The 26983-nt window shown below is 46.9% G+C and overlaps 9 protein-coding genes across 9 annotated transcripts; 4 read left to right on the top strand and 5 right to left on the bottom strand.

The window, feature by feature from the left end:
* Window positions 1-583: 583 nt before the first annotated feature.
* Window positions 584-1616, bottom strand: FOBCDRAFT_281898 (NADP-dependent oxidoreductase domain-containing protein; the record flags this gene model as incomplete). Its single annotated transcript, XM_054707704.2, has 2 exons — window positions 584-1223; window positions 1282-1616. 2 exons carry the CDS (start codon window positions 1614-1616, stop codon window positions 584-586), a joined length of 975 nt encoding a protein of 324 aa, XP_054563679.2.
* Window positions 1617-2586: 970 nt separating this feature from the next.
* On the bottom strand, window positions 2587-4179 carry FOBCDRAFT_245591 (major facilitator superfamily domain-containing protein; the record flags this gene model as incomplete). Its single annotated transcript, XM_054707703.2, has 2 exons — window positions 2587-3975; window positions 4033-4179. The coding sequence occupies 2 exons, from the start codon at window positions 4177-4179 to the stop codon at window positions 2587-2589; spliced, it is 1536 nt and encodes a 511-aa protein (XP_054563678.2).
* Window positions 4180-4987: 808 nt separating this feature from the next.
* On the top strand, window positions 4988-8793 carry FOBCDRAFT_245590 (uncharacterized protein; the record flags this gene model as incomplete). Its single annotated transcript, XM_059610706.1, has 5 exons — window positions 4988-5636; window positions 5686-6082; window positions 6130-7111; window positions 7162-8207; window positions 8445-8793. 5 exons carry the CDS (start codon window positions 4988-4990, stop codon window positions 8791-8793), a joined length of 3423 nt encoding a protein of 1140 aa, XP_059466313.1.
* A 117-nt stretch (window positions 8794-8910) lies between these two features.
* Window positions 8911-11453, bottom strand: FOBCDRAFT_233955 (fungal-specific transcription factor domain-containing protein). Its single transcript, XM_054707701.2, has 3 exons — window positions 10031-11453; window positions 9190-9976; window positions 8911-9141 (listed from the first exon to the last, which is right to left on the bottom strand). The coding sequence occupies exons 1-3, from the start codon at window positions 11407-11409 to the stop codon at window positions 9055-9057; spliced, it is 2253 nt and encodes a 750-aa protein (XP_054563676.1). The 5' UTR covers window positions 11410-11453; the 3' UTR covers window positions 8911-9054.
* A 2006-nt stretch (window positions 11454-13459) lies between these two features.
* On the bottom strand, window positions 13460-14788 carry FOBCDRAFT_148182 (FAD-binding monooxygenase; the record flags this gene model as incomplete). Its single annotated transcript, XM_054707700.2, has 1 exon — window positions 13460-14788. The coding sequence occupies one exon, from the start codon at window positions 14786-14788 to the stop codon at window positions 13460-13462; it is 1329 nt and encodes a 442-aa protein (XP_054563675.2).
* A 449-nt stretch (window positions 14789-15237) lies between these two features.
* On the top strand, window positions 15238-16306 carry FOBCDRAFT_245588 (uncharacterized protein; the record flags this gene model as incomplete). The annotated part of the gene is made up of 5 exons (XM_059610705.1): window positions 15238-15411; window positions 15468-15488; window positions 15599-15641; window positions 15701-15765; window positions 15827-16306. 5 exons carry the CDS (start codon window positions 15238-15240, stop codon window positions 16304-16306), a joined length of 783 nt encoding a protein of 260 aa, XP_059466312.1.
* Window positions 16307-18942: 2636 nt separating this feature from the next.
* Window positions 18943-19536, bottom strand: FOBCDRAFT_208939 (Glyoxalase/Bleomycin resistance protein/Dihydroxybiphenyl dioxygenase; the record flags this gene model as incomplete). The annotated part of the gene is made up of 1 exon (XM_054707698.1): window positions 18943-19536. The coding sequence occupies one exon, from the start codon at window positions 19534-19536 to the stop codon at window positions 18943-18945; it is 594 nt and encodes a 197-aa protein (XP_054563673.1).
* A 993-nt stretch (window positions 19537-20529) lies between these two features.
* On the top strand, window positions 20530-21930 carry FOBCDRAFT_245586 (cytochrome P450; the record flags this gene model as incomplete). The annotated part of the gene is made up of 4 exons (XM_054707697.2): window positions 20530-20948; window positions 21009-21559; window positions 21647-21741; window positions 21799-21930. The coding sequence occupies 4 exons, from the start codon at window positions 20530-20532 to the stop codon at window positions 21928-21930; spliced, it is 1197 nt and encodes a 398-aa protein (XP_054563672.2).
* Window positions 21931-23822: 1892 nt separating this feature from the next.
* FOBCDRAFT_324585 (uncharacterized protein) lies at window positions 23823-25050 on the top strand. The gene has a single exon (XM_059612116.1). The coding sequence runs from the start codon at window positions 23997-23999 to the stop codon at window positions 24840-24842; it is 846 nt and encodes a 281-aa protein (XP_059468121.1). The 5' UTR covers window positions 23823-23996; the 3' UTR covers window positions 24843-25050.
* Window positions 25051-26983: the final 1933 nt, after the last annotated feature.

The following is a 26983-nucleotide window of genomic DNA, read 5'->3' as shown; positions in this document are numbered from 1 at the left end:
TCTATGAAAGTGCAAATGAATGTGTTCTATATACTACTGTGTGTGATGTGAGGACGACGATATGTGCGGACGCTGTCGTCCTTGGGACGCTTCGTTCCATGGGACGACGGCGTCCCTACGCTGGTCGTCCCTGCATGGTTGCATCGTGATTGGTTCTTGAAAGGAGTGAAATTGTGGGGTACACGTGACGTAACCGCTGGGGTCGTAACATATATCCTCTTATATTAAAATATTAAAGTAAGTTTAATATATATATTTATTTTTTATTCTATTAGCTCTAGGATAATAAAAATAGAATTATATATATTTAAATAAAATATTATTAATTACTGCTAGAAGCCACTAACTAGGGTATGATATTATTTTATAAGTAGTATTTTAATAGGCCTATATTAATTATAGAACTTAATATATAAAATAAAATAATTATTATTATTAAAAAATATATATAATTTAAAAGCTAAATAAATAAAAGTATTAATTATATTATTAAGCTTTAATTCTTTAACTTAATAGAATTATTTCTTTTATTAGTAATAATATATCTATAAAGTAGTTTTATATATATATTTACTTATTCTATTTACTTTTTACTAAATTTATATAAATTCTCAGTACCTAACTCCTTAGCAACCTGCTTAACCTTATCCTCTCCTAATTCCTGGAAAATATCATAGCCCCACCTTGTCTGCCAGTTATAGCGCTTGTTCCTCTCCAAACCGTTTAGCTGCTCGAAAGCATCATGCGGCAACTCGGAGACCTCTCGATTAGACTTAATGCGGCTGGGCGTTACACTCTTAGGTAGCACAACAGAGCCTCGCTGAACACCCCACGAGTACAGGACCTGACCGATGTCCAATCCAAGCTTCTTGCCGAGCTCGGCAACGAGAGGATCATCCACTGTGCGAGCTTCACCGGTTTGGTTGTTGCCGAGAGGGGAGTAAGCGGCGACCTGGATGCCCTTGGATTTGCAATAGTTGAAGAGGTCGGGTTGTTGGAGGTAAGGGTGAGCCTCGATCTGGTTGACAGCGGGAACGACCTTGGTCTTGGACATGAGATCTTCGAGACGGCCCTTGGTGAAGTTTGATACTCCGATGGCACGGACTTTACCTGATTCTAGGAGTCTCTCCATAGCCCCGTATGTCTCGGCAGGGTCAATATCGGCCAGCTCAAAAACACCATCTGAGTCGATAGGAAACCAATCATCACCAGACTTGAAAGCACTGCAAAGAGTTAGCGTTATTATTCATTATAAATATATGTATCATTCAGTGAACTCACCAAGGCCAGTGCATAAGGAAAAGATCGAGGTAGTCAGTTCCAAGGTCTTTTAACGTTTTATCGAGACCCTTCTCCACATCCTGGGGAGCATGCTTAGTGTTCCAGAGCTTGCCGGTAATGAAGATCTCTGATCGAGGAACGCCACTCTTACGAATGCCAACGCCAACCTCGACTTCATTGCGGTAGATGGAAGCGCAGTCAATGTGCTTGTAACCGTTGTTGAGGGCGATCTCGACAGCTTTCTCGACCTGCCCAGGAGGAGCCTGCCATGTACCAAAACCAACGGCAGGGATCTTGGCCCCGGTGTTAAGTGTGAAATCTGTCGGCAGAGGCATAATGAAAGGTGGTTGAGGTGTATGGGATAAGAGTATGCTTGACTTATTGAAGTAGCAATTCTGATGTATCTAAGATATTTTCGCGATGCAGTTAATATATAAAAATTCTGATTCCTGATTAAATCTGTATCTCGCTGACCATTTTGACGTGGGTCTTGTTGTAGAAGCGGATTAACGGCGCAAACGGATATGAATCCGTACTGGGGATCCTCCTTGTCCGCCTGTTGGCCCGCCGGGAAAAACGGAAAAACGGAATCGGGTTAAAGAGCAGGACACCGCGACGGTGTGAACCGCCTGTGGGGTAATATTGTACCTCCATCCCTGTTACAACTTCACGTGATTAGAATTTCTCCAACGTTTCTAACCAATTGCAGTGGTACTCGACAGACTTTTGTCTCTGTCGAATAGTATTACCTCGTAGAAAGTAACGGATTGGAGAGACCTGGAAGTAATCGGTTTGTGGCTGCTCGGTTGTGACTGTTCCATTGATGCGCGAAATAGATTCTTTAACAACAAGAGTTCTTTAAAACAAGTGCCGCGTTGTTTCCAACAGTTGAGACCAGCACGTCATGCATAGTTTACTTAAACATCTAAGATTAACCCCTTAGTAAAGATATCTATCTCATGCTATACTAGATACCAGATTGTATCAGCTTCAACCAATGTTGGTGTGCCCTACCCTACACACAACAGCAGACCCGTAGGCTGAATCCTTGAAAGCTGAGTTTTAGTCGCGACGGTCATCGCGTCTCGCACCCAGGCCAGCGGGACCCACCTACTAATCAAAGGATTGTTAGCCAGACTTCCATTGGCCTTAGAAAATGCCCGATACTGGGCACAGTACAAACATCGTAGACTCACTTCAATAGAGACGATAAAGATAGTGATACATTTTCAGTAGCTTACAGAGTGTAATACTGTCAATTGCTACCTAAGTACTGCAGGCCATTCTACCACCTATGTTATCTTCCTACAGGGTGTACTTGAACAGGGGACTCTTGTCTCCGAGCTTCATAAGTTCATGCTCCGAGTACTGAGCATGGATGTCATCCTCAGACAGCTCAGCTTTTCGCTTATTGCCCCACTTGTAACTAGTCTCAAGAAGAAGAGCCACCAACATTCCACTGGCTCCAAAAGCAAGGGAGAGACCAAAGCCTGTTTGGTAGCGAGGAGCTTCCTTATCAAGGTACATATATGAGCCGATGATACCTCCGATGTTACCCACACAAATGTTAAAGGCAACACCGATCGCTCGTCGGCTTGAAGGGGCAAGGTTATTGGCCGCCCAACTGCTGCCAGCTGGTTGGACAGGGTAGATGCCGATGCAGGTGAGAACAAGAGCAAAGTATCCAGGGCCAGTATGGCTGCCAGTCATGTCGCCACGGAAGCTCATGACAATAGAGTATCCAACAGCAATCAGACAGAGAGGAATAGCGACGAAAGGCATTCTCCAGTGGAAGTGGTCAGAAAGCTTAGCGAAACAGACAGAAGAAATACCACCAGCGATGTAGGCAGGAACTGTCATCAACTGAGCGTTGGTGTTTGTGAATCCCATAGCCTTGACGATAGAAGGAAGTGTAAACTTGGTTCCGTAAGAACAAGCGGAGATACAGAGAAGAATGTATGCCTGAAGGTAAAGTCTCCAATTGCAGAGGATCATCTTCATGTCATACCAATGGAATTTCTTCTCGTCCGTCTCTTGAGCAAATCGGCCACCCTGTTTGATGAAACTTTGCAACTCGAGGAAGCGGATCTCATCGGGCGTCAACCATCGACCAGAAAGAGCGGGCGAATCGATGAGAAAGAAGAAACACAAAACGCCCATGATGACAGTCGCGATACCCTCGAGGATAAAGATCCATCGCCAGCCTTCATAACCACCTGCTCCATCCATTTGCGCAATACCAGCAGCGAGAAGACCGGAAAAGGCGCCAGAGAGCGCACTTGTACAGTAGAAGTAGGCAATGCGTGTGGCAAGGTCCTTGGGCATGTACCAGAAAGTGCAAAGATACACAGCACCAGGGTAGAATCCAGCCTCGAAAACACCGAGAAGCATTCGGACAGCTAGAAGGCCACCGAAACCCTTGACAACACCGTGAAGGGTCATGATGATACCCCAGATAAAGACGAGAGTGCCGAGGTAGACGGATGGCCGTGTGAATTTCTTCAGAAGCATGTTGCTAGGAATCTCAAGCAAGATGTAAGGAATGAAGAACAGACTGAGGACGATGTTGTATTGGTTACCAACGAGGTTCAGATCCTCAACAAGGCCTTCGATCTTGGCGTTTCCAATGTTTGCTCGGTCGAGATGAGAGATCAGGTACAGGATGGCAAGCATGGGGACTAAACGACGATCGACCTATGAGAACATGAGTTAGATTTGGCACTCAGGAATAATGTGTAGGTGTTCCACTACCTTTCTGATAATTGTCTTGCGTGCCTCAGGAGTGACATTGTTGTAAAAGTCGGCATCATCGTCTGTGAGACCCAAGACGCGAATGTTGTCGATTGTGCGAGCTTGAGGAGCCTTCTCATGGTCTGAGTTCGCGTTGTCTGCGGCCATGTCGTCGACCATGACAACGTCAGGTTTCTCAAGACGAGAGCTATGAGACATTATCGATTTGTTTCGACCTGTCAACGAGGAGGGATGATGATAATTCTTCGAGGCTTGATTGACAACTTAATTGACAACTTAATAGACTCAGAAGGATGGTGAAGATGAAGAAGAGTGAGACTGCCGGGGCATGATCCTGACTTATATCGGCGGGTGAGCCATAAGTTGGAGATCAATGAAGAAGCCAAGGCCAAGTGCGTGTCTGTGTCATTGGTAATGGAGAGAGGAGAGTCTCGGCTTTTCGGTCACCAACAGAGAGAAAAGTTTAACTGAATGGTTCACTCTTACCCCATACCCCGCAATCTCGACTCCGTAGTCGAAGAAAGATCCGGGGAAAGTTGGGGAGTAGACGTACGGAGGACATTCGGACTAAAATCCGTTCGGGCCATTTCCCGAATCCGTCCCCAAAAAGCTTTACCGATCCCGAAAATTATGCCGCGCGACCAATGAAGAGGAGAAAAGTTTGCCGAGCCTTTGAAAGGTCTGAACACGCTCGGTGTTGCGCCAATAGAAAGATGCGTACAGGCCGCTGGATCTGTCCCGTCCCGAGGTTAACGGAGATATATCCGCCCCAGTACTAAGATTGTGACGGGTTCCTATCCAAGGAACTTCGAACACTACGAATGGTGTTGTGGAGGCGAGAAGATCGTTGTAAACTAATAATAACATCCGGCATCATCTCTAGTTCCATGGTAAGATTTAATAGACAAATTCCCTCCTCAATCTCTGACTCGCCATCATCACTTCAAACGCAATTATGCCTGCCACCATCTATGTCCCAAGTGCTCTTGAGGGCGTCTCCAAGGATGGAGGAGTCGTCAGCACGCAGCAAAACCCCTTGAGGACCCAAGTGAAGCCCGGCGATGATTCTCAGCTCCACACAATTGATAGCCTTATCAGACATCGCGCGTCTACTTACCCTCATGATCACGTTCTCTCATATCCTTCCTCAGGCATCAACTATGTCGACTACACTCTCCAACAACTGGACGTCTTCGCATGGCGCGTGGCCAAGCACTACCAGGCCAACCTTCCCACTCGCGAAACATCAGATGAGAAGCCAGCGGTCGTTGCCATGCTGGGTCCTTCGAATCTCGAGTACTTGATCACAATGCTAGCACTGAACAAGCTAGGCCACACTGCCTTGTTGCTATCAACGCGAATTCCCCAAATAGCTGTGGAATCTTTAGTCAATGCCACTGGAGCCACGGCTATCATCGCCGATGGGCGATTCGCAGAGCTTGCAGACAACGTCAGCAACTCCATCTCAACACTGAGGTGCCTCCCAATTGCTGGACGAGAGGACTTTGAATACTCCATCGAGGCCCATGGAGACACCCAATTAGACGGACACCTTGATCCTAAGATCGAGACCGAGAACATCGCTTGGATTATACACTCTAGCGGTAAGTGCAATGATGCTTGGTCCCTCAATATTCGCTAATCGCTTTCCAGGTTCAACTGGTCTCCCCAAGCCAATCTATCAGACTCAAAAGTCTTGCTTACCAAATTACGCCATCCACATGAATATGAAGTCCTTCATCACGTTACCTCTATTCCACAACCACGGCATCTGCAACATGTTTCGGGCTATTCATTCACGCAAGGCTATCCATCTATATAACGCGGATCTGCCTCTTACACAAGACTACCTTCTTAACATTATGCGGGAACACTCCTTCGAGATCTTCTATGGTGTACCATATGCGCTTAAACTTCTGTGTGAGACCGAGGAAGGTATTGCTCTGCTGAGGGATATGAAGGTTGTCATGTATGGAGGCTCAGCCTGTCCGGATGACCTTGGAAACCTACTGGTCGACAACGGAGTAAACCTGGTAGGACACTATGGAGCGTAAGTTGTATCTCTTCTTCTACAGCAATGTGATTAACACTACACAGTACCGAGGTTGGGCAGCTCATGACTTCCTTCCGACCTGATGGAGACAAGGCCTGGAACTATGTTCGAGAAAGCGATAAGATCTCGCCTTTCCTCAAATGGGTATCACGAGGAACCAACTTGTATGAGTGCTGTGTCATGGACGGGTGGCCAGCTAAGGTACAGTCGAACCAGACCGACGGCTCCTACGCCACCAAGGATCTTTTCGAGCCTCATCCTTCAATCCCCCGCGCCTGGAAGTACATTGCGCGACTTGACGACACCATTGTCCTGGTGAATGGTGAAAAGTTCAATCCAGTTGCTATGGAGGGCTCTATTCGCTCCAACAAGAATGTCAAGGAAGCTGTTGTGTTCGGAGCCGGCCGACCATATCTCGGAGTCTTGGTCGTGCCTTCGGAGATCTGGGCTGATGCGGCCTCTGAAGAAATCCTTGAAGCTGTATGGCCTATCGTCAAGCAATGCAATGAGTCCGCCGACTCCTTCGCTAAGATCTCCAAGTCCATGGTCAAGCTACTTCCATGGAACTGCGAGTATCCCCGGACCGACAAGGGCAGTGTTATCCGCCAGGCCTGCTACAAGAACTTTAAGCAGATAATCGACGAAGCCTATGACTCTGCAGATGTTTCATCAAGTGATCTCAAGGAGATGGATATTGATGAGCTGAAAAGCTTCATTCGAGGCCTTCTCGTGGAGACTCTATCGCTTGGGGATATCCCAGCAGACGACGTCGACTTCTTCACTTTGGGTCTAGACTCTCTTCAAGCGATCCAGATGAGAAGTGAGATTCTCAAGACTGTTCAATTGGGTAACAACAAGCTTGGTCAGAATGTCGTCTTTGAACATCCATCCACTGAGCAGCTCAGTTATTTCTTGTTGAGTCTTCGCATCGGCCAAACCTTGATTAAGCAGACATCTGTCCACGGGGAGATGCAGGAGCTTCTGGACAAGTATGCGACTTTTAAGAAGGTAGACGCCTCATCAGTGGTAAGTGACGACAAAACCTCCTCTTTTAGATCCCAACTGACATATCCTAGGTTATCACTGGAGCCACAGGCTCGCTTGGTGCCCATGTCGTTGCAAAGCTCCTTATGAAACCTTCTATCTCTAAGGTCTACTGCCTTGTTCGAGCTTCCGACAAGTCACAAGCACTATTGCGCGTCAAGCAGTCCATGCTTGATCGCAAGGTCTACCACACCCTACCTCTCAATACTCGACGAAAGATCGTCGCCCTGCCATCCGATCTCTCTGACGCTCATCTTGGACTTCAAGAAGATGTCTACACCTCGATTGTTACTGATCTCCAGGCGGTAATCCACTGTGCCTGGTCGGTAAACTTTAACATGCAGCTTTCAAGTTTCGAGAAAGGCAACATCGCCGGTGTCAAGCATCTCATCGATCTCTGCCAGGCTGCAGGACCTTCTACTTCCATGAACTTCTGCTCGTCGGTGAGCACGTGTTCTCAGTCTGAGGTGATCCCTGTACCAGAGGCTGCACCGCCATTCACCTGGGCTCAAGGAATGGGATATGCTCAGTCCAAGTCTGTTGCTGAGAATCTTTGCGCCAAGGCAGCTGAGGCTGGAGTCAACGCTCGTGTTCTTCGCATTGGCCAGATCGTGGCTGACACAGCCCATGGCATTTGGAATGCTCAGGAAGGTGTACCCATGATGATGCAAACGGCAGTTACAATTGGTGCTCTACCTAAGCTCACGGAAACACCATCTTGGTTGCCTGTAGATACTGTTGCTGGGGCTGTCGTCGACATATCTCTTTCAGATTGTGGTAGTGTCTTTACGAACGTCACGAACCCGAAGTCCTTTGACTGGACTCGGGATCTTCTTCCTGCTCTCCGACAGGCGGGCTTGACCTTTGATGAGCTCGAACCCAAGGAATGGGTACAGAGGCTGCGGGCTTCCAACCCTGATCCTGCTGCCAACCCACCCATCAAGCTGGTCGACTTCTTCGCATCCAAGTATGACAAGGATGAGTTCTCGCCGTCCAAGCCATTTACTACTTCTAAGGCATGTGCTCTTTCACCCGCTCTGGCAAATTCTTCGGTCCTGAACCAGGCTTTCGTCAACAAGTTTGTTGAATACTTCTCAAACTCATCTTGGAAGCTTAATGACAAGCCTACTCTCAAGACCGCTATCGTCGTCGCTGGACCTTGTGGCTCGGGAAAGTCTACTGTTGCAAATGCTATGTCTTCCGCTCTGAAGATCCCCTTTGTTGAAGGAGACTCACTTCACACTCGATCGGCAATCGAGAAGATGAGCTCTGGAACCGCGTTGATCGACGAAGATCGATCACTATGGCTTAACAGGATTTGCACTCGAGCTAGAGAAACTCTGTATGATCTCGAGCATGACTGTGTTGTCATGAGCTGCTCTGCTTTGAAGGTCAGCTACCGGGCCGCGATGCGTCAGAAATTACAACAGCACAACATCAAGGCACTTTTTCTGGACCTCCAAGCCAGTGCTGCAGTTCTGACCAGCCGCCTAGAAGCACGTGAGAGCCATTACATGACTTCAGATATGGTTGATGGACAGGTTAAGCTTCACGAGGTTGCAACCCAAGAGGAAGCAGATGTATTCCCGGTTGATTCGGAACTGTCGAAGGAGGAAGTCGTAGAGGAAGCCCTGTGGTTTCTACGTAAGAATATTAGCTCATAGGTTATAAGTTAGAAGGAAGATTTGCTACAGTATTTTTACAGCGTAATTTAAACACTTAAATCATTTACTGCTTTAACTTACATAAAAATAGCTTAGGCATACTTCATACTGAACAGAGTGAATAATGGCTTTGTAGAACTATCTAGCATATCCTCACTGGACAGAACCACGAGCCTGTGCGAATAGATACATATTTTAGGTGGATCGATAAAAGGAAGAGAAGGCTGAATACATTTTATATCGCCACGCTACGAAATTATATCATATCATATTTCCGATCCCTGATTGAAGAACGCCGTGCATATTTGAAGCCTCGTCAGTGTCGCCGTCAAAGTATGGCCAGAACGCCTACAAGGGTTAGTTTTGCAACAGGAATAGACCAGGTGAATCACTTACAGACGAATCAAGAGCTAGCCAATCCATGGTATCCCATTCATCAAGAGGATGCACCTCCACAGGCGGCAAGTTCTCGAACCCTCCAAACTCCTGACCCATACTGACTGTTGTTCCGCTGGAGGAATCGATAAGTGTCGATAAATCGTCTGTTGCGGACATGTTCATCTGCCCTGCATTTGCCTGTGTAGTATTTGTTTCTGTTTCCATAGAAGCCGTGGTTCTCAACTCCTCTAGAATGACAGCATATCGCCGACTTGGTGAGTTGGAAGCGGTCGCATTTGCTAAATGCATCTGACATCTTTCAGCTAGCCGTATCAATCGGCGTGAAGAAGTCTTTTCTTCCCATTCGGATCCAAAGGTCCGTCGCTGCTGGGCCTCCCAGACGTAAGTGACCATGAGAGCGCAGAAGGTAACATAGTGAGTCCACCAGAAGGCGTGGAATATAGGACCTTCTTGTGCGAGATGGTCAACCGCCTGTAGAACACTTTTGGCAGCTTCAATGCACTCGTTGATTTGGCTTTCGTACCCAGAAGATGAAACCTTCAGGAGGCAAAGCCTATTAGCGTGCATTATGGCATGTGAATGGGCAAGTTTAAGGACGGTTGCTTGTCTTCGGTACCTAGGGATTAGCATCGAAGGGCGTACAGAGCCCAGGTGAACCGGTAGATCGGAATGCCAATCATGTACGCTCCGTGCAAGACGATCTGCCGCAGCGCATCGGTCCTGTATAGATTTGTCTTGAGGGCTGTAAACTTGTCGCGATATAGAACCGATGATCCTCGCAATCCTAATGTGAAGTCAATTTATCATGACTAGCATGTGCTTTGAAGAAACAACATACTTTGCGTGGAAGATCAGTGCATCGATGCTACAGTCCTGTTGCTCTTCAAAATCTTTGAGAGGCCCCGCAGGTGTCATATCGTCATCGTCAACCCTGTCGGGGTAGTCTTGATCAATATCGTCATCGTGATAGTGCCTTGGACGGCCGAAGATGACGCCCAGATAGTTGTCAAGGATATATGTGGTCCAAAACGTCCGGATGTCACACTGAGCACGAATGTAATCCATCGAGCTCTTACTGTGCCGTCTAATCCGACGATGTAGCCCCAGCGCTGAGACTAATTGCAGCACGTTGCCGAACATATACCAGCCTTGATTGAACCTAGATGTTGTGAGGAGGTAAAGCACTTGGATCAACTTCGCCTGGGCTGACTCGAGTCTGGGGAATCCAGAGTTTGTCTCTTCATCAACTAATCTGGCGGAAATAGTAAAGAATGTGTCGCTCTTAGCAAGTGCTTGATCTTCTGCTTCCGTGGATAGGAAGCCCTCGGACTTCGCTCGATGAAGGGAGCCGATTGCCAGAACAACAAGGACAATTGCTGCTTTTGCACGGCCCAAACCCTTCCAGATAAGGTCCCTGGACTGCATATTTTGTTCCATTGTACTTAGCCACGTTTCCACCGTAGACTTGTGCAAGATACGATAAGTAGCGATACAGACATCAAAGTAGAGTGTCAACAAGAATCGCGCGTCTACAGGATCGGGGAGTTTGAAACCATCAATGTCAGGATGGGAAGGTAATGGCTTATCTCCGCCAGTCATTGCTGTTTGGCCGGCTGAATTGGAGTTATTATCCTGCGCGACGATTTTCCTCTGATCTGAGAATCGCTTTAAAGCACGGTGAAGGAATGTGAGACCAGAAGTAGGGTCAAACACCTGACCTTGAATCTCTGCGACGCTGACTTCTGGGGAGGCCCTGGATGGTGCCTTGCTGTCGCCAACGCCTGCTGAACGCTGAGGAACTGTACTGGCAGCGTCAATTGTATTGAGCTGTCTTTGTACCGTCGTATTCAGGCAAGAAGAGTTATTTGGTGGCTGTGAGACGCGCGAATCATTGGCGCCATGAGTCGTCGAGGGCGGCGGTGTTGGCGGACGGCCTCTTGTGTACTTGGTCTCATAGGAACAGATGAGGCCCTTTGTCGCACACTTGGCGCATGGTTGTTCGCCGCTGCATTTAGCCTTCCTTGCCTTGCAAAAGTCACAAGCCCTACTGACTTTCCTCGATTTGCGAAGACTATCAGGTTCTGAGAGGCTGCCGCGTTTTCGTGTTTCGAGCGGTGATTGGCGCGCTCGTGCCGCACTTGATTCGGATTCCGGGGTCTCGGCGCTTGGAGCAACGTCGCGTTGTAGCGGTCCCTGACAAGTCAGATTATCATCCATATTGTCGACTTATGGGTCTGGGGGGAGAGATGGAGAAGTTTGGGGGATCCGGAAGGAGGATGAGGGCGACGGACTGACGGAAAAGGAGCCGACTTTTGAGTTTGGCCGGCTCGGAATTTAATCCGGTATTACAACACATTTTCAGCGCCTTCATTCGTTCTACGCTGGTCCAGTGACTATTAAAGAGTGGGGTTGTGAAACTGTATTTCCGTGTATAATGCCTGGTTAAGTATAGACTGTATAGCTAGCTGCTAATAAAATCACTAGAAAATAGCCTTATCTTAATATTAATAAGAGCTAGTTTTTATTTCCTATAGTGTTATAACGTACACGATAAGCAAGCAGGACAGATAAGCAAGCAGGACAGATAAGCAAGCAGGACAGATAAGCAAGCAGGACAGATAAGCAAGCAGGACAGATAAGCAAGCAGGACAGATAAGCAAGCAGGACAAAATACTATGCAGTAAAAAGTAGCTTACCCTATAGTGTTTTAAGACCTAAATAAAATAGTTAAAAATAAAAAGAAAATATATTTTAAAATAATATAATTAATTATATGAAAAGGTATTTTTTAAAGATTTTTAATAATTTTATTTTATATAGAAAACCTTAAAATACAGTATATTTTGCAGCGTAAATAGACTTTAAGGTTTATAGCTATATAGGATTTTTTTTAAAAATCTTAAAAATTTAATATAGCTTACTTTAGTACTTATATATAAGCTATTAAAATTATAGCCATTTTGGGTTTAAGTTCAGCCTTTTATAAGCTTTTTAAAACCTACCTTTAAGGTGAAAAGTGGAGTGTCCCGCCCGCTTATCTGTCCTGCCCGCTTATCTGTCTTCCTCGCTTATCTGTCTTCCTCGCTTATCGTGTATGTTATATTATAATCTTTATAGTTATATAATATATACCTTACTTTTTTATTTTTATTTTATTAACTAGGTTAGGATTAATGCTATGAAATTAATAGCACTCTAGGATTATATTACTTTAAGATTAATAATAACCTTATATTTTATTACTTTAAGTAAAATATATTATTAATATATAAATATATATTTATTTAGTATTATATAAAACTTAGCTTACTAGCTATTAATATAAGTTCTTTATATTAGTTAAGTCTTATATATATTAATTTTATTATTAAGAAATATAATACCTTATTAATACTTAGTATTATACTTTATATAACTTACTAATAATAAACTTAATATAACTCAGTTTAATATAATTAGATTTAATTATTATATATTAATAGCTTTTATTTAAATTATATTATATAATACTAAGTAATACTTATATAATAATACTTACCAGTCTTGAACAACCCCCTTTGCAAATAGTAATCTCTTCGCAATTTTGTTTCGCAAAGCCCATCCAATTCCAGCATTTGATTGATGTCTAAGCAAATGTCAAATCACACGGGGCTGTTTTGGGCCAAGTAGCCGATGCACTCGGAACCTCATCTTTACAACAAGGCTCCTGGCGGCGAGTCAGCTTGCAGACCAGTACCACCACAATAGAATAGTCACGTCCCCGAGAAGTGCTTTGTGGCTCGTGGATAACAAGTTCCTCTGCCTCCTTCGATCTCTTCTCCAAATGCGGAGCGGGAGGACCGGCGATTGGTGAGCACCGGATAATCATGGTTTCTATTACCTACAATGCACAAGTTCATGTTCCTTCGTTGAATATGATGAATAAGGCTCATAAGGTAGTTGGTGGTATTTGCCTGTTACCAAAAGGCAAGTTTAAATATCAGAAGATTAATACATTATTGAATAGTTAGAGTGACTGAATTATTGCCCAATTGTTGTTAGATCGCACAATGATATTGAAGGTAGCGGCAAACGTCTCTATTATCATCAGCAGTCTTTTGAGACCTTGCGTCTTTGAGTGGTCCCTTCTGTGACGTAAGTTCCAAAATTCATGCAATCCGAATTTTAAGAATTGAAACTTGGATCTTGATCTTGATCCTGAAGCTAAGTGGGACGATCGGTTCTTGCAATAGAAAGTACATTGCGTCTCAATTGTTCCAATTTATAACTAAGATAGAACTGTATTACAGGCTGGTTCCTTAATATTCATCAACTCTACCGCCAAGTTAGTTCTCCAGTGATTAATAAGGCCGTCGTGCATTTTGTCAATTTCACTTTTGTTCCCTCTGCGAAAGGTGCGCATGTACCAGTCCTCCTCCGCGATCTCGTCAGGGTTTCCACACTGAAGACGTGTCTTGCACGCGGAACTCATGGGATGAACGACAGTCTGGAAGACTCGACGTCGCGCAGCGGAGTAAGCCCTGAAGCATTCCTCTTGAACCTTTGGCTCGCAGGCGTAGCGGTTCAGCGCAAGGTCGAAGGCTTGTGCAAGCGCATCCGCGTCCAACATCCCAGTGCAGAGGCCCAGGCCGCCAATCGGGTTGGTGAGATGAGCCGCGTCGCCGGCAAGTAGGAGCCTGTTGCGGAACATGGTGCTAGCAAGAAGTTGGTGCATTCGGTAAAGGTTCACTCTCAGAACCTCGAAATCTGCAGGGCGGGGCCCATCCAGGTGCTTCAAGAGCATCTCGTTGACAAAGCCCGGCTTGATGGCCTCGTCGTCAGGAATGTCGTCGTTCGTGATTGTCATGCTGTAGCGCCATAGTGTGCGCTTTCCCGGCGTGGCACGCTCAAGCGGGGTTGTTATGGCCCAGTAGTCCGGGTTGACGATGTAATCGATGTTTACCTCCTCGACCACGGGAGGTGTGCGCACAATGTCGGTTGTCATGAATCGTTCCGACCAGGAGTGTCCGAACATCTTGACACCCATCAACCGGCGAACCACCGACCGACCTCCATCACATCCGACGAGATACTGTCCCCTAACCTCCAAGTTACCTTTCTTTGACTTCGCACGGGCCGAAACCCCGCCCTTGCTCTCATCGATGGCATATAGCTCTGTTCCGAAGTGGAACGTCACTAGGCTCGTCTCCAAACATCGATCCAGAAGCATTTGGCCGATTTTGTCCTGGGGATACTGGAGGACGTAGTCTCCAGGATTGTAAACTCCGGCTTCGTTTGGCTCTCCGGGACGCCACTCAGCCACTTTCTCGCCCAGCCTTTTACCCCCCCGACCGTCGTCCTCGGCAACCTTGCGCCAGCAGAATCCCGGCGTCTGCGCAGCGTCTTGCAGTATGGTGTCGTATATCCCGACCTCTTGAAAGACATGATGGACTGGGCCAGAGAAAGCAACCGCCCTGGGGGACTGGTTCAGTGCTTCGTCCTTCTCCAGGACAGCAGATCGTATGCCCTTCTGAGCAAGCATGAGAGCTAGGAGCAGGCCCACTGGCCCACCTCCAACGATAACCACCGCCGCCGGGGGGGTGTCAGCTGTAGCCATATTTTCTTCGGCTTGCTCGATGTGCTGAGATAGCGGCTTTGTCTGAGTGATGGCGGCCTCTTTGGCGTGAGGTGCCACCTGGACGTGTGGTGCGGAATCGGAGGATGCAAGCAATGACAGAACCATGTTAAGGCGTTACGTTTTGAAACACTTTGTTAAGTCAGAGAGACGCTATCGCAATTTCTGTTCAGCCTTTAAGCCAGTCCAGATTGCGTGGCCAATATCACCCAGTAAGCCTGGCCCGAGATGTCCGCCGGAACTATGCCAGACGACACGTGAGAGGCTACTGGCACTCCTTTTCCATGGGTCGAACCGGCAAAACAGTCAAGAAAGTTTGCCAAAAAATAACTCCTCCGCATTCCCGAATCTTGCTGGTGGCTATAAAATCGGATGTCAAGGTGGCCGGAGAGTGTACCGAGCCTCAGCATCGGAGGACGTGAGATTCAACAATGTCGATACCAAGTTTCACCAATCTCATCCGCTTCTTGGATGAAGATTCAGTCGAGGCGTATGGGGAGGTAGCCCCGGAGTCGTTGGACAACATTGAAGGCTCGGTAGTGAAGGTTATGGGCCAAGATATTGAGTACCTTCGAGACACCGGCAAGACAGCAGTCGTCAAGAAGGCAAGTGGTACTCTTTGCCTCAAAATGGAACATTTAACAATACTGACTGGCTTAAGCTACTGGCACCACTGCCGCACGTGCCTCATTTTACCTGCATTGGGCTGAACTATGCTGCACATGTCAACGAAGCCAAAGTGGGTGAAGCGTACCGCACGCCGCGAACCATATACTAACAGAAATCAACAAGATGGAAATGCCCGCAAATCCGGTAATATTCATGAAGCCTGCAGGTAGGAAATTGCGGTTCACAGGATATACTAACTGAGAACTGAGCACTGATGCTCTCCAGACGCTCTCGCCGGTCCGTACGATGATATCACGATACCCAAAGAGGCGCACTTGATGGACTACGAGGTTTGCATGACCTGGAACAGTCTAAACGGCCAGCACTGACCTTGCTGACTACCAATTGCAGGGTGAGCTATGCATCATCATTGGGAAGGACGGAAAGGATATCCAACCACAAGACGCCTTGGATTACATCCTTGGTTATACGGTTGGCAATGATCTCTCCTCCCGTTACTGGCAGCGGCCACCTCGAGCAGGAGGTCAGTTCTGCTATGCCAAATCGTTCGACGGTTTCGCGCCCATCGGACCGACGATTCTATCACCACATGTCGCGACAGCGGAATCTCTCCATCTGACCACAAAGGTCAACGGCGAGGTTCGGCAGCAATCCCCAATTTCGGACATGATCTTCAACGTCCGAGACATTATCTCTCACTGTTCTCAGGGAACTACATTGCGTAAGGGAACGATCATTATGACGGGCACGCCAAGTGGCATCGCGGCCAAGATGCCTGATTCCCCCTGGATCCAAAAGGGGGATGTTGTCGAGGTGACTGTCTCACATATTGGGACTCTTAGAAATAGGCTAGTTTCAGAGAACGTTTAGTAGTTTAGAAGAAGGCATAGATAAAGATCTAGACCTAGAATCATTTTCCTTTTGGCCCCTTTCACTTTCTCAATTGAACCAAAACATGCCAAAGTAACGAATCCTGGTGAAAACAAGACACTGTGCTACTGGCGGTAAGCCCAAAAGCTTAAGATTCGGCCAAGAACATTTGATGCGATGTGCCTCGGCCAGTTTCGGCGGCGGTCACGTTGTGTCGGTGTCTCCAAGTTTCCCGTGCGGGAATCTGCCAGTAGTCAAATGGGGAATTGTAACTAAGGGCCCCGGCAGTTTTCCGGTGGCCGACGGGCGGGAGGTGGAGGGTCGGGAGAGGCTGCCACTGGCACAGAAGTGTTGAAGGATCTGCCGGCGGGGGGGCTCGATGGCCTAGTAGTGAAGGTGGGGCTGATGGACGAGCTTGGGGCGCTCGGTAGGTCCATACCGATTCCACCGCAGCTTCCCCGATGTAGTAGCGTGGTTGGCTCCTTTAGACGTCCGTTGTTGATATGAGGGGAGAATTGGCACTGCGGACGGGAACCGGTGAGAGCCGAAGTTGCTTGTGTACTGGCATAAATTGTTCTGTTGGAGGCCAGCTTGAGTTTCTTTGTCTTCTGTCTCTCTGTTGACGCCACTAGGGTATCGTCCGCCCTCCAGTCGCACGCTCATCGATTTTATGACACTTGCAGAACCAGAACCAGGATTCGTCATTGTCTTTTGTCGCGGTTACGACCAGACATCGACCATTACCACGGCACTTTCCTAGCCATCAGATATGTCGACCTGTCACTGTTTCACAGGCACGCCAGGTGACCGTGAGTCCCAGCTTGGGAGCGCCCACCACCTCCCCGTGCCCCCGAACCGTCGCACAACAGCATTGTCCAGTGGCTTGCTAACCGCCTGTCGCTTGACGTAGGTGGCTACGAGCCAAACGGCTCCGTCAAGATGATACACGGACTCAATGTGTATCAGGCGCTCGCACCTGCCGAGGTAAAGGGGGAGATTCTCTTCCTCCCGGATGTCTTTGGCCTTGCGACGCACAACAAGATTCTCGCGGACCAGTATGCTAATTTTGGTTAGTGCTGTCTCTGGGAACAGGGCCAATGTCGCCCAGAAACCCGAACGCACTGCTGACGTAGAAAAATATGATAGGCTACAACACGACTATTGTCGATTACTTCCAAGGTGGTCTACCTAGAAAACACTTTCAGGGATCTGGGCCGTGCTCTAACCGTTTCACACGACAGGAGAAGCGTTGCCGGACATTATTATGTCCTACACACCCGGGACTGATGTCGACTCGTACAGTAATTTTAGCCCAGAGGTAAGCCGACCTGAATAGCCGCTTATGTGCAGTCTGCTCGCCCGGTGGGGTTACTGACCACCCATCATCGTGTAGGAGAAAGAAATCATCCGAAACGCTGACATATCCACGTGGTTGAGCCGACACTCGAGGGCCAAGGTATCCGGTCTGCTGCATCCTTTTTTCGTAGCGTTCCGAGAGGGCCTTGGTCAGTCGGCAAAGCTCCATGTGCTGGGCCACTGTTTTGGAGGAAAATATGCTCTTCGTCTCGCGAAATCAAACAAGATTACTTCGGCAATGACGATGCACCCAGTTCGTGCTCCTACCCTTAGTCTCGTTACTGTTGTAAAGCAGCAGAGCTCCTCTGGAACGCTACAACAGATATTCTGACATTTATTTGGCCCCCAACAGTCATTCATCGAAGAGGACGACTGGTAGAACCTTCAACGACCCGTCATGGTTTGCTGCGCAGGTACGTACGCCCCAGGCCGAACCGCCCATTCCCCCCCTTGAGGTTTGGCGTCTTCCACAGCGAGATGGCGACCGAGGTGTCTGATTCACCTGTCCCAGAGTCCGATGTATTCACTCCATCCTTGATTGCAGATACGTTCAAGGCTGCCACGGAGTGGAAGGTTTACTACAAGATATCTGTGTACGGCGGGACGGTACATGGTTTTGCTTCACGGGCGGACCGCTCAAATAGTGAACAGATGCGACCGTACAGATCGAGCTTCGAGGACAGCTTGAGCTGGATAAAGTTGGTAGAAGGGTCTTAATGTTAAGAAATCGAGGCAGCATCGGGAACAGTGGCTGCTTAAAATAGAGGGACGTATAATGTCAACCTAGATGGAAGAGCTTGGCAGCCGAAGATAAGACAAATCAAGAGCACATTTACTGACTTGGATGTTGCTTCTTTGCCATGGCGTCTCTATGCAGGCAGCTTTTTGCTTGAACGACACCAACTAGCAAACAGGGCCAGCAACAACAGAGAACTACTGCCAATGTTCGCTAGATCGCTACTAGTCAAATACATTTGGACTACAGCATCGACGTTTTTGAAGTGGGCGAAGTAAATGTGACCAAAATGTCGGCCACATAAATCTAGCCAGATAAAGAAATCAAAAATAAAACAAAGAAAATAAAAGTCACATTGGAGAAGCAAGTCATATAAACAAAAGGTTGACAATGGTTATGCCAGCAAGCTTGAGGCTATTTCAAGTCGCCACTTAGATATCCTACTATTCTAGTGTTATAGAGGAAGATCCAACCCAGGCAGTGGCTGGTCATCGAACAAGATCAGCCCTCAACTCAACGCAGTCCCGGTTCTCAGAGACCTTAATCACCTCGTGGTTCTCGGGCCAATGTTTGGTCGCTTCTTGATGGAGCGCTCATCTTCACCGCTCCGCACACGTTTCACAAACTCGTCGGGATCAAAATCCACCCCCATTGGGTTCTCCCCAAACTCGGCCCCCTCCATGAAGGCAATAGTATCCTCGACAGTGTCAAAGTTGTCGACCTGGGTTTCGACCTCATTTCCATCCGGATCTCTATAGTATAGACTCGTCGTTGGGCCGTGGTTGACGGTCCAGACTGGGTGGATTCCTGCCGCTTTCTTCTGCTCGTAGCACGTGGCCAAGTCGGCCAGGTCCTTATAGCCAAACGCGACATGGCCCAGGCCCACAATAGGACGGTTGTCTGTTGGGCGTGGAACGGCATCGGCTCGTGGGACGATCCCAATGCGGTGATGCTCTTCATCATATCCAATGAAGGTGATACCCTTTGCTGCGTGTGTGGTCCAACCTCCTAGAAATCTAACGTACCAGTCGACCATCTTATCATAGTTTTCAGGTCTGGTCCGCAGTACGAAATGGCACAGGGCGGCCGGCCTGACAATATCGGAGGCTGGTGTGCTGTTCTGTGTCTTGGTAGCCATAGTGCTCTGATGTGACCTTTGCTGTGTCCTTGGACGTGGTTGTGCTATGTCTTTCTGACGGGACGCAGAAGTAGTGGCAAATTACTACCAACCTGTGCCCGTCGACTTATTATTTGAGTGAGCTTTATTAAGCCTACCCCCCCCTGTGCTCAGTCTCGATCCCTACTTTTAGGAGCCGGCCGGCAACCCGCACCCAATCTAATACCTTGCTACAACCAATACGAGCAAACACGTTCTGGCGTCAACGCACAGATGCCCCCCCCCTCTCATGGGCCAGTTTTTCGGCGCGGGGCCACCGGTTGTGAGGTAGTGAGCCGACGGCCCGCCCCCGCAACGAGCCGACGACCTTGTGCGGAAAATGTCTCCAAGTTTGAAATGTTTCCGGCACTTCCGCTCTTCATCCGAGAACTATCCTAGACTTAGGGCACTTGCTGCTGGTTGCTCTTTCATAGTGAAGTCAAACGGATAAACACTCGGTGCCCCTGTCATTAGGTTTTAAGAGTCTTGGACTAGAGTTGACCTCGTCCAATTATCTATCCCTTGGCCACGCTTCTCGTCACTACAACATGTCACAGTCATCTGTCCTGGACAGGCTGTCTTCTCAACTCCTGCTAAAGCTCTCGGATTTACAGCATCAACCAGTCCCGGTGACTCTAGGCTTGATCGTCCTGGGTCTCGTTGCCCATGTATTCTACCAGTCATGGACATGGCACAGAACTTACAAGCTGCCTCGCACCATTCCTGGGCGGCCAGTCTTGGGCAACATATTTCAAGTGCCTTACCCTTCAGGCATGTGGCTGAAGTCCTTGGCGGAGAAGCATGGAGAAATGTAACCAACCCTCCAAACCTTTGAAGCGCCAAAAGCTAATCTGATATCCAAGGTTCTCTCTCAAGCTTGGTAGCAAAACATGGGTTTTCCTAAACTCATCGAGGGTCGTGGAGGATTTGCTGGAAAAGCGCTCAGCAATTTACTCTTCGCGTATGCGGTTCCCCATGGCTCAGGAGCTGATGTCGGGAAACAATCGGTTCCTGCTCATGCCGTATGGCGATAGGTGGCGTGGCATCCGCAAGATCATGCATCAAGTCCTGAACTCGCGCCAAGCCGACAAGTTCCAGGTATACCAGGATATTGAGTCGCGGCGTTTGTTGCATGCCTATCTTCGCCATCCTGACAAGTGGTACCTTGCAAACCAGCAATTTGCAAATTCGGTCATCCTCTCCGTCGTCCTGGGACGAACGTCAGATATGAACGACCCCACGTTAGCCGAGCTGCTCGCGACCACACAGGTTTTTTTGCGGAACATTAAGCCAGGAGCGAATCTAGTCGACATGTTTCACTGGTTGGCGAGACTCCCGAAGTGGATGCAGTGGTGGCGCCCATACGGCCTCGCCCTGTTCGAAAGGTCCAAAGCGTAGGTTGCCTGTACTCGTTGAATTCACAACAAGCAAATCGAGATGCTAACTAGGAACAGCGTGTATTTTCGAGAGCTAGATCTCCTTAAGAAGAAGATGGAGGACGGGACCGCCGAGCCATGTTTCGCAATCGACTACATGCAGGCAAAGGGCGAAATCAATACCAATGACCTCGAAACGATATTTGTGTTCGGCACTCTCATGGAAGCAGGTAGCGATACGTCCCGCGTGGCGATCAGCCAGGGCATTGCGGCAGCTGCCATCTACGGCGACTGGGTCAAGAGGGCCAGAGAAGAACTAGATGCGGTATGCGGTGACGCTGAACGATTACCAGAGTTGAGTGACCGTGATCGGCTACCATACCTGTCTGCCGTCACCAAAGAGATTCTCAGATGGAGACCTTTTATCCAATCTGGTACAGGCCGAGAGCTGATCCAAGATGATGAGTACGAGGGCTACAAGTTCCCGGCCGGTACCGTCTTCACCTGGAACCCGTGGGCTATCGCTTTGAACCCCAACGAATACGAGGACCCTCTTACTTTCAAGCCGGAAAGATTCCTGAATGAGAATCTCAGAAGCCCTCTGAAGGGCCACTGGGCCTTTGGAGCAGGTATGAAGCCAGTCTCAACTTGAACCAGCGACCTGTTTCTACGCAAAAGAGTCATGAAGCCCTATTCTAACCATGTTGTGAAATCAGGTCGGCGTGCGTGCGTTGGATACAACGTTGGAGATACGAATGTGTGGATCGCCACAGCTCGACTGATCTATTGCTTTGATTTTGAACAGGTTCCGGTGAGCTTTCCATCCAATAAACCTTCCTACAGTTAGAGGTGACTAATGCTGGAATAGGATGCGCCGATCGACACGTTCTACACCATCTGGGAAGCCCACGACAAGCCTGCGTTCCCCGTCAAAATCAAATGTCGCAGTCAAAAGCACGCCCAGCTTATCGAAAATATGTATGCGAGGCAGACAGGCTGATTGGAACTGGTCTTACCTATGGCTCGCGAAGCTCCTGGGCTGTTTATCTCTTAACGCCGGCTATTGCGTAAATTGTGCGGATCAGAGGGCTCGAGGCATGTTGTGAGCCACTTTGGTTTGCGATGTGTAGTAGCTGCCGACGGTGTTTGTCAACTATGGAGCGTAAGTCCATGTCTTCTTGTAATTAACCTTACACTTTTGTGTATTTGCCCAATCTTGCAAGCCCGCGTTTGAGTACCAATATTAGCTTATAGATTTAAACAGGGTTTAGGATCTAAAATAAGGCCCATTCTTAAATTTGACTTTTTACACGCATTGCAAAACGGGCGTCATTTCGCGTCGCGTTAGTCCGTGCCAGCTATTAAATACTACAATAGCAGTTATAGCCCAGTCTTTTGCCCTGTGGCGTAGTTATTAGTTGCAACCATTACACAAGCCTCTTACTGGATCCACAATGCTATAGACACCCTCAAGAAGAGCCTGCCGGGTGTAATAGTCTGTTGTCGTTTTAAGTCATAATGACTGTAAAAGACGGCTCGAGTAAATCCCAGTGATGAATTATAAGTAGTGCAGAAAGCAAAGGAGACTCGGCGTAATAGTTTCCCCCAGCCTCTATGTCAACTTCTTTCTCTGTTCTTGCGGTTACGCCCTGACTGATAAGGAAAGACGCCAAAACCAGCGCCATTCTGATCATGGAAGAAGACTTTCGATAGTCAAGAATGAAATGTGCAGCTGAAGTGTCGAGGTACGAACACGAGCCACTAATCGTGTCGTCATAAAAGCATGACAGCGTGCAGCGTCTGCATAATTGCGTCGAGATGCGATTGCTGAGCTTGGACTTAAAATGTATGTGTTGTGAGGTTAGGCGGGGTTGCTGACCCGCCCCTGGAAAACTCCCAGACCTAATAATGCAGTTAACCAGACTCGTTTGTTTACAGTAGGGGACCCCACCGTTCGGCCAAAAGCCAAGAGTTTTATCATGTTTGGGATGGTTCAAACTTAGCGAAAATAACCTTAACTTGCAGGAGGTGGGACGTCTTATGGGAGCGTCTCAGGGGGACAAGGGGCGCTTTGTCACATTCTAGGCCATAGCTCCCCATTAAAGTTAACGCTAAGGCGGGACGGACGCGGATCCAGGGGAATACGAGGCACGAAACGCCGGCTCGGTAATCATTGACGTATCAACAATTAAGATAGGTGGGAGCATTTGCCTGTCGAAAAACGTAGCAGTTGAACCCAAATATGCTACATACTCGTACATGGGAAACCATCACTAGATCTTATTGGGCCATGCACATCTTACATATGTATAACGCTTTATTAGATTTTGCGATATCATCTGCTTTTTGTTGAGGAATTCGCAGGGAAGGAGGGTATTGCCTTTTAGCAAACTCGATCATCGTTAGGGGTGAGTCTCTAGAGCCTCAAGGCTACAGAAGGGGAGGGACAAAACCTACCATCAGTATTAGCATGAGCACGATGGGAGAGAGGCAAACTGGATTTGGCAAGCCACCAACTGAAATACAACATCATGACAATATCGAGTTGTAATAATACAACATTATGACAATATCAAGTTATAATAATACATCATAACAATATCGAGTTGTAATAATACAACGTCATGACAACATCGAGTTGTAATAAGCGATAGTGAAAGTTCAAGCTAGTAAACATGGTTGTAAAACAGTGAGAAAAGTTGAATCTCTGATTGTCTTACTAATAGTAATTATACATAGTCGGGAGGTAACTTATCGATCTAACGGCACTCTATCCCCGGCTTAGCCAGCAATTAGTCAGAGCCAAGTATTGATATTCTTAGGCCTAGATGAGCCCCCGTTATGTATATGAGCCGTACAGTGAAATTATAATGATATGGCTGCGGGGAATATGTTTCCTCGGGCTCGTGATGACGAACCCCGTCTATAAATATACATTGTTTCGCCCCAACTTCAGATTTTATTCACTCCTCATCAGACTTCTCGTCACTCTGTATCAAGACAATAGCTCCTTTTTATCCCAAATCTCCCTCACGCAACACTTGCCCTTCGGCCATATCAACCAACATGAAGCTGTCTGCGATTACCCTCCTCGCCATCACATCCGGCATCATGGCGGCTCCTGCCGCTGAGCCAGGTGCCCCTGGCAAATACGGGGATTCTGGTTCTCCCAACAATGCCTACGGCAAGGACATATATCCGTACAACCACTACAGTCACAAGGATCACAAGAATCACGATGATCATAATGATTACAATAATTACAATCACCACAAGGATCAGAAGGATTACGAGGATCACGAGGATCACAAGAATCACAAGAATCACAAGAATCACAAGAATCACAAGAATCACAAGAATCACAAGAATCATAAGAATCACAAGAATTACAACGATCACGATGTTTACAATGATTACAATGATTACAATGATTACAAGGACCGCAAAGATTACAATCACAATGATTATAATCACCGCAAGGACCACGACGACCACAAGGGTTACAAAGATCACAAGAATGACAATGATTACAAGGATCCCAAAGACCACAAGGATCACAAGGATCACAAGTACCACAAGGGCCACAAAGATCACAAGTACCACAAGGATCACAAGTACCACAAGGATCACAAAGACCACAAGGATCACAAAGACCACAAGGATCACAAGGATCACAAGTACCACAAGGGCCACAAAGATCACAAGTACCACAAGGATCACAAAGACCACAAGGGTTATAATGATCACAAGGGTCACAAGGACCACAAGGATCACAAGGACCACAAGGACCACAAGGATCACAAGAACCACAAGGACCACAAAGATCACAAGGACCACAAAGATCACAAGGAACACAAGGGTTATAATGATCACAAGGGCTATGGCGAGGACTACGGCAGGTACGGATATTAATATATTACCCAATCATTGCTTGGTATTGCTTAAAGGTAGGCAAGACCATGGAGTGTGATAGTCGCGCCTAGGAAGATTATTATTCTGGGGGAAAGAGATGATGAGCTTTGAAATGCGACTGATCCAGCACCAGAGTTGATTTTCTGCACATGAGAATAGCCAATAGCTGCCATTCCTTATAAAACAATTAGGCCGTTCCTAACTCCCACATAACGCACGATGAGGCTTTAAATGCCCGCTCTGGTGTACTTATACAGCGGCTTGTAGTACTCTGAGTCTTTAGCACACTAACTAGCCTTCTGCTATCAGCAATGCCCCAAATTTTACCAGAGCGCGCATTATGATGCATGCGCGAGTAAGATCCCTGACACAGAAGTAAACACCCCCCGTCTAGGTCAAGCACGTATGACATATGTCCTTGTAATCTTGAGCTAAGCTGATACGTTCTACGCGGGGACTATACAGTATAGCAGCTGCAGTTTACCAGCTCCTGAGCTTTGTAACAGCGAGGGATAACCTTTCTCTGCAGTTAAGCCAAAGTAATATATCTTAGACGTCTCTGCTAGAATATACCCTATTATAATAATTACTGCATATATTATAATATAATACATATATTCTAGTTTATATATACTAGATATTCCTTTAATAGGGGTTGATGGGCAAATAGGTCTTATTTTAATTATTATATTTAATTTAGCCCTCCTTACTATTAAAATGCCTTCTATTATATTATTTATTAAATTATAAAAGCTAAATTAATAAAGTAATACTTGCTTATATTAATACTAAATAATATTATTAATTAACTTTTTATTTAAAAGTTAAAATACGTGTTAAGTAATATATACAGGAAAGCATAAGGTATTAAAGTAAGATAATAAAATAAAGTATTTTTTTATATTTAGCTTTTTAATAATTATATTTTTAAAATAAGTATATTTATTTATATAATATTATTAAACTACTTATATTATTACGTTTTATATAATAAGGATTTTCTTATATACTTATATTACTTTAGGTTAACTAGGTTTTAGCTTATACCTATTATATTTCCTAAGTCCTCTTATTATCTTTTATACCCGGGTTTATACTTAATTAGAAATGCATTCCCTAATCGCAAGCAATAGCAAGCACAGAGTTAATGTCAAAAATAAGTGGATATAAATATAGCATGATATAACACTTTGGAAATAGACAAACCTCGGGTATAGGAGCAGAGGCATACTTTCTTAAGCTTCCTAACTATTAAGTATGGCTTTATTCTATTAGACATAAACAAGAAGGCAGCGGAGCGCAATTCCTATTTATTACTGTTTTAGAACAGCTCTTCATTGTCCATGGAGCCGGTGGAAATTGACATTTTACTCTCAGACTACGCTTAAGCTGCGTTTCCGTCATACGCACACTAAAGGCGGAGTGAGGGCCGCACCCTGGTCTATACGCTAAGCTAAGCATGGCTAAGTATTCGTGCTTCGTATAATTTAGTCTAAGATCCCGGACGTAATTTTCCGTGACAAGACAAGGACATGTATCGGGATTAGGGCGCGAGACGGTGGGGCCTCAAAATAATTCGCACATGTGAGACTCTAGTTAGTGGCAGAAATGCTCATCGTCTTCAGTCCAGCACTACTCGCGTCACTAGTTACGTATTTCTGTTACAAGTCTTTGGTGTGTGAATTTCATTGCAACCCACCCGGCGAGACAGGAACCAGGTTGTAAAGTGGCAACGTGGGTAACTTTCAAAACTGTGGCTGCAGGTATAGCACCCAGCCTTGCCACTAGCCGTGCGCTCGATGAGGCGGCGGGGTCAAAGTGTTGGTTTTGCGCAAGACGTTACAGAAAAACGTTGAGACTAGTCACAGAAGCTTTTCCCTTATAAGATGCAGCTGCATATTTCATTTAAACCATCATGTACCCGTCTACCTGTCGATAGCGCAACCTTGTACTATTCTTTGCTCTTTCAGCCGACGGTTTCGCTCTACTCATTCCCGCTGATGTTACTAGACGTCTCCGCGGTGGCCGTTACCCCGTTCCTGTCTTTATGTCACCTCGTGTTCGCTGAGTCGTATTCAAAAGGTCATTGCGTGCATCGCGAAGCCAACGACTGTACGACCTCACCTGTCCATCAGCACCCT

Source organism: Fusarium oxysporum, chromosome XI, assembly GCF_013085055.1.
Source record: "Fusarium oxysporum Fo47 chromosome XI, complete sequence".
NCBI classification, from domain to species: domain Eukaryota; kingdom Fungi; phylum Ascomycota; class Sordariomycetes; order Hypocreales; family Nectriaceae; genus Fusarium; species Fusarium oxysporum.
The sequence above is the reverse complement of the archived record's forward strand: the minus strand, read 5'-3'. Positions and strand labels throughout refer to the sequence as shown.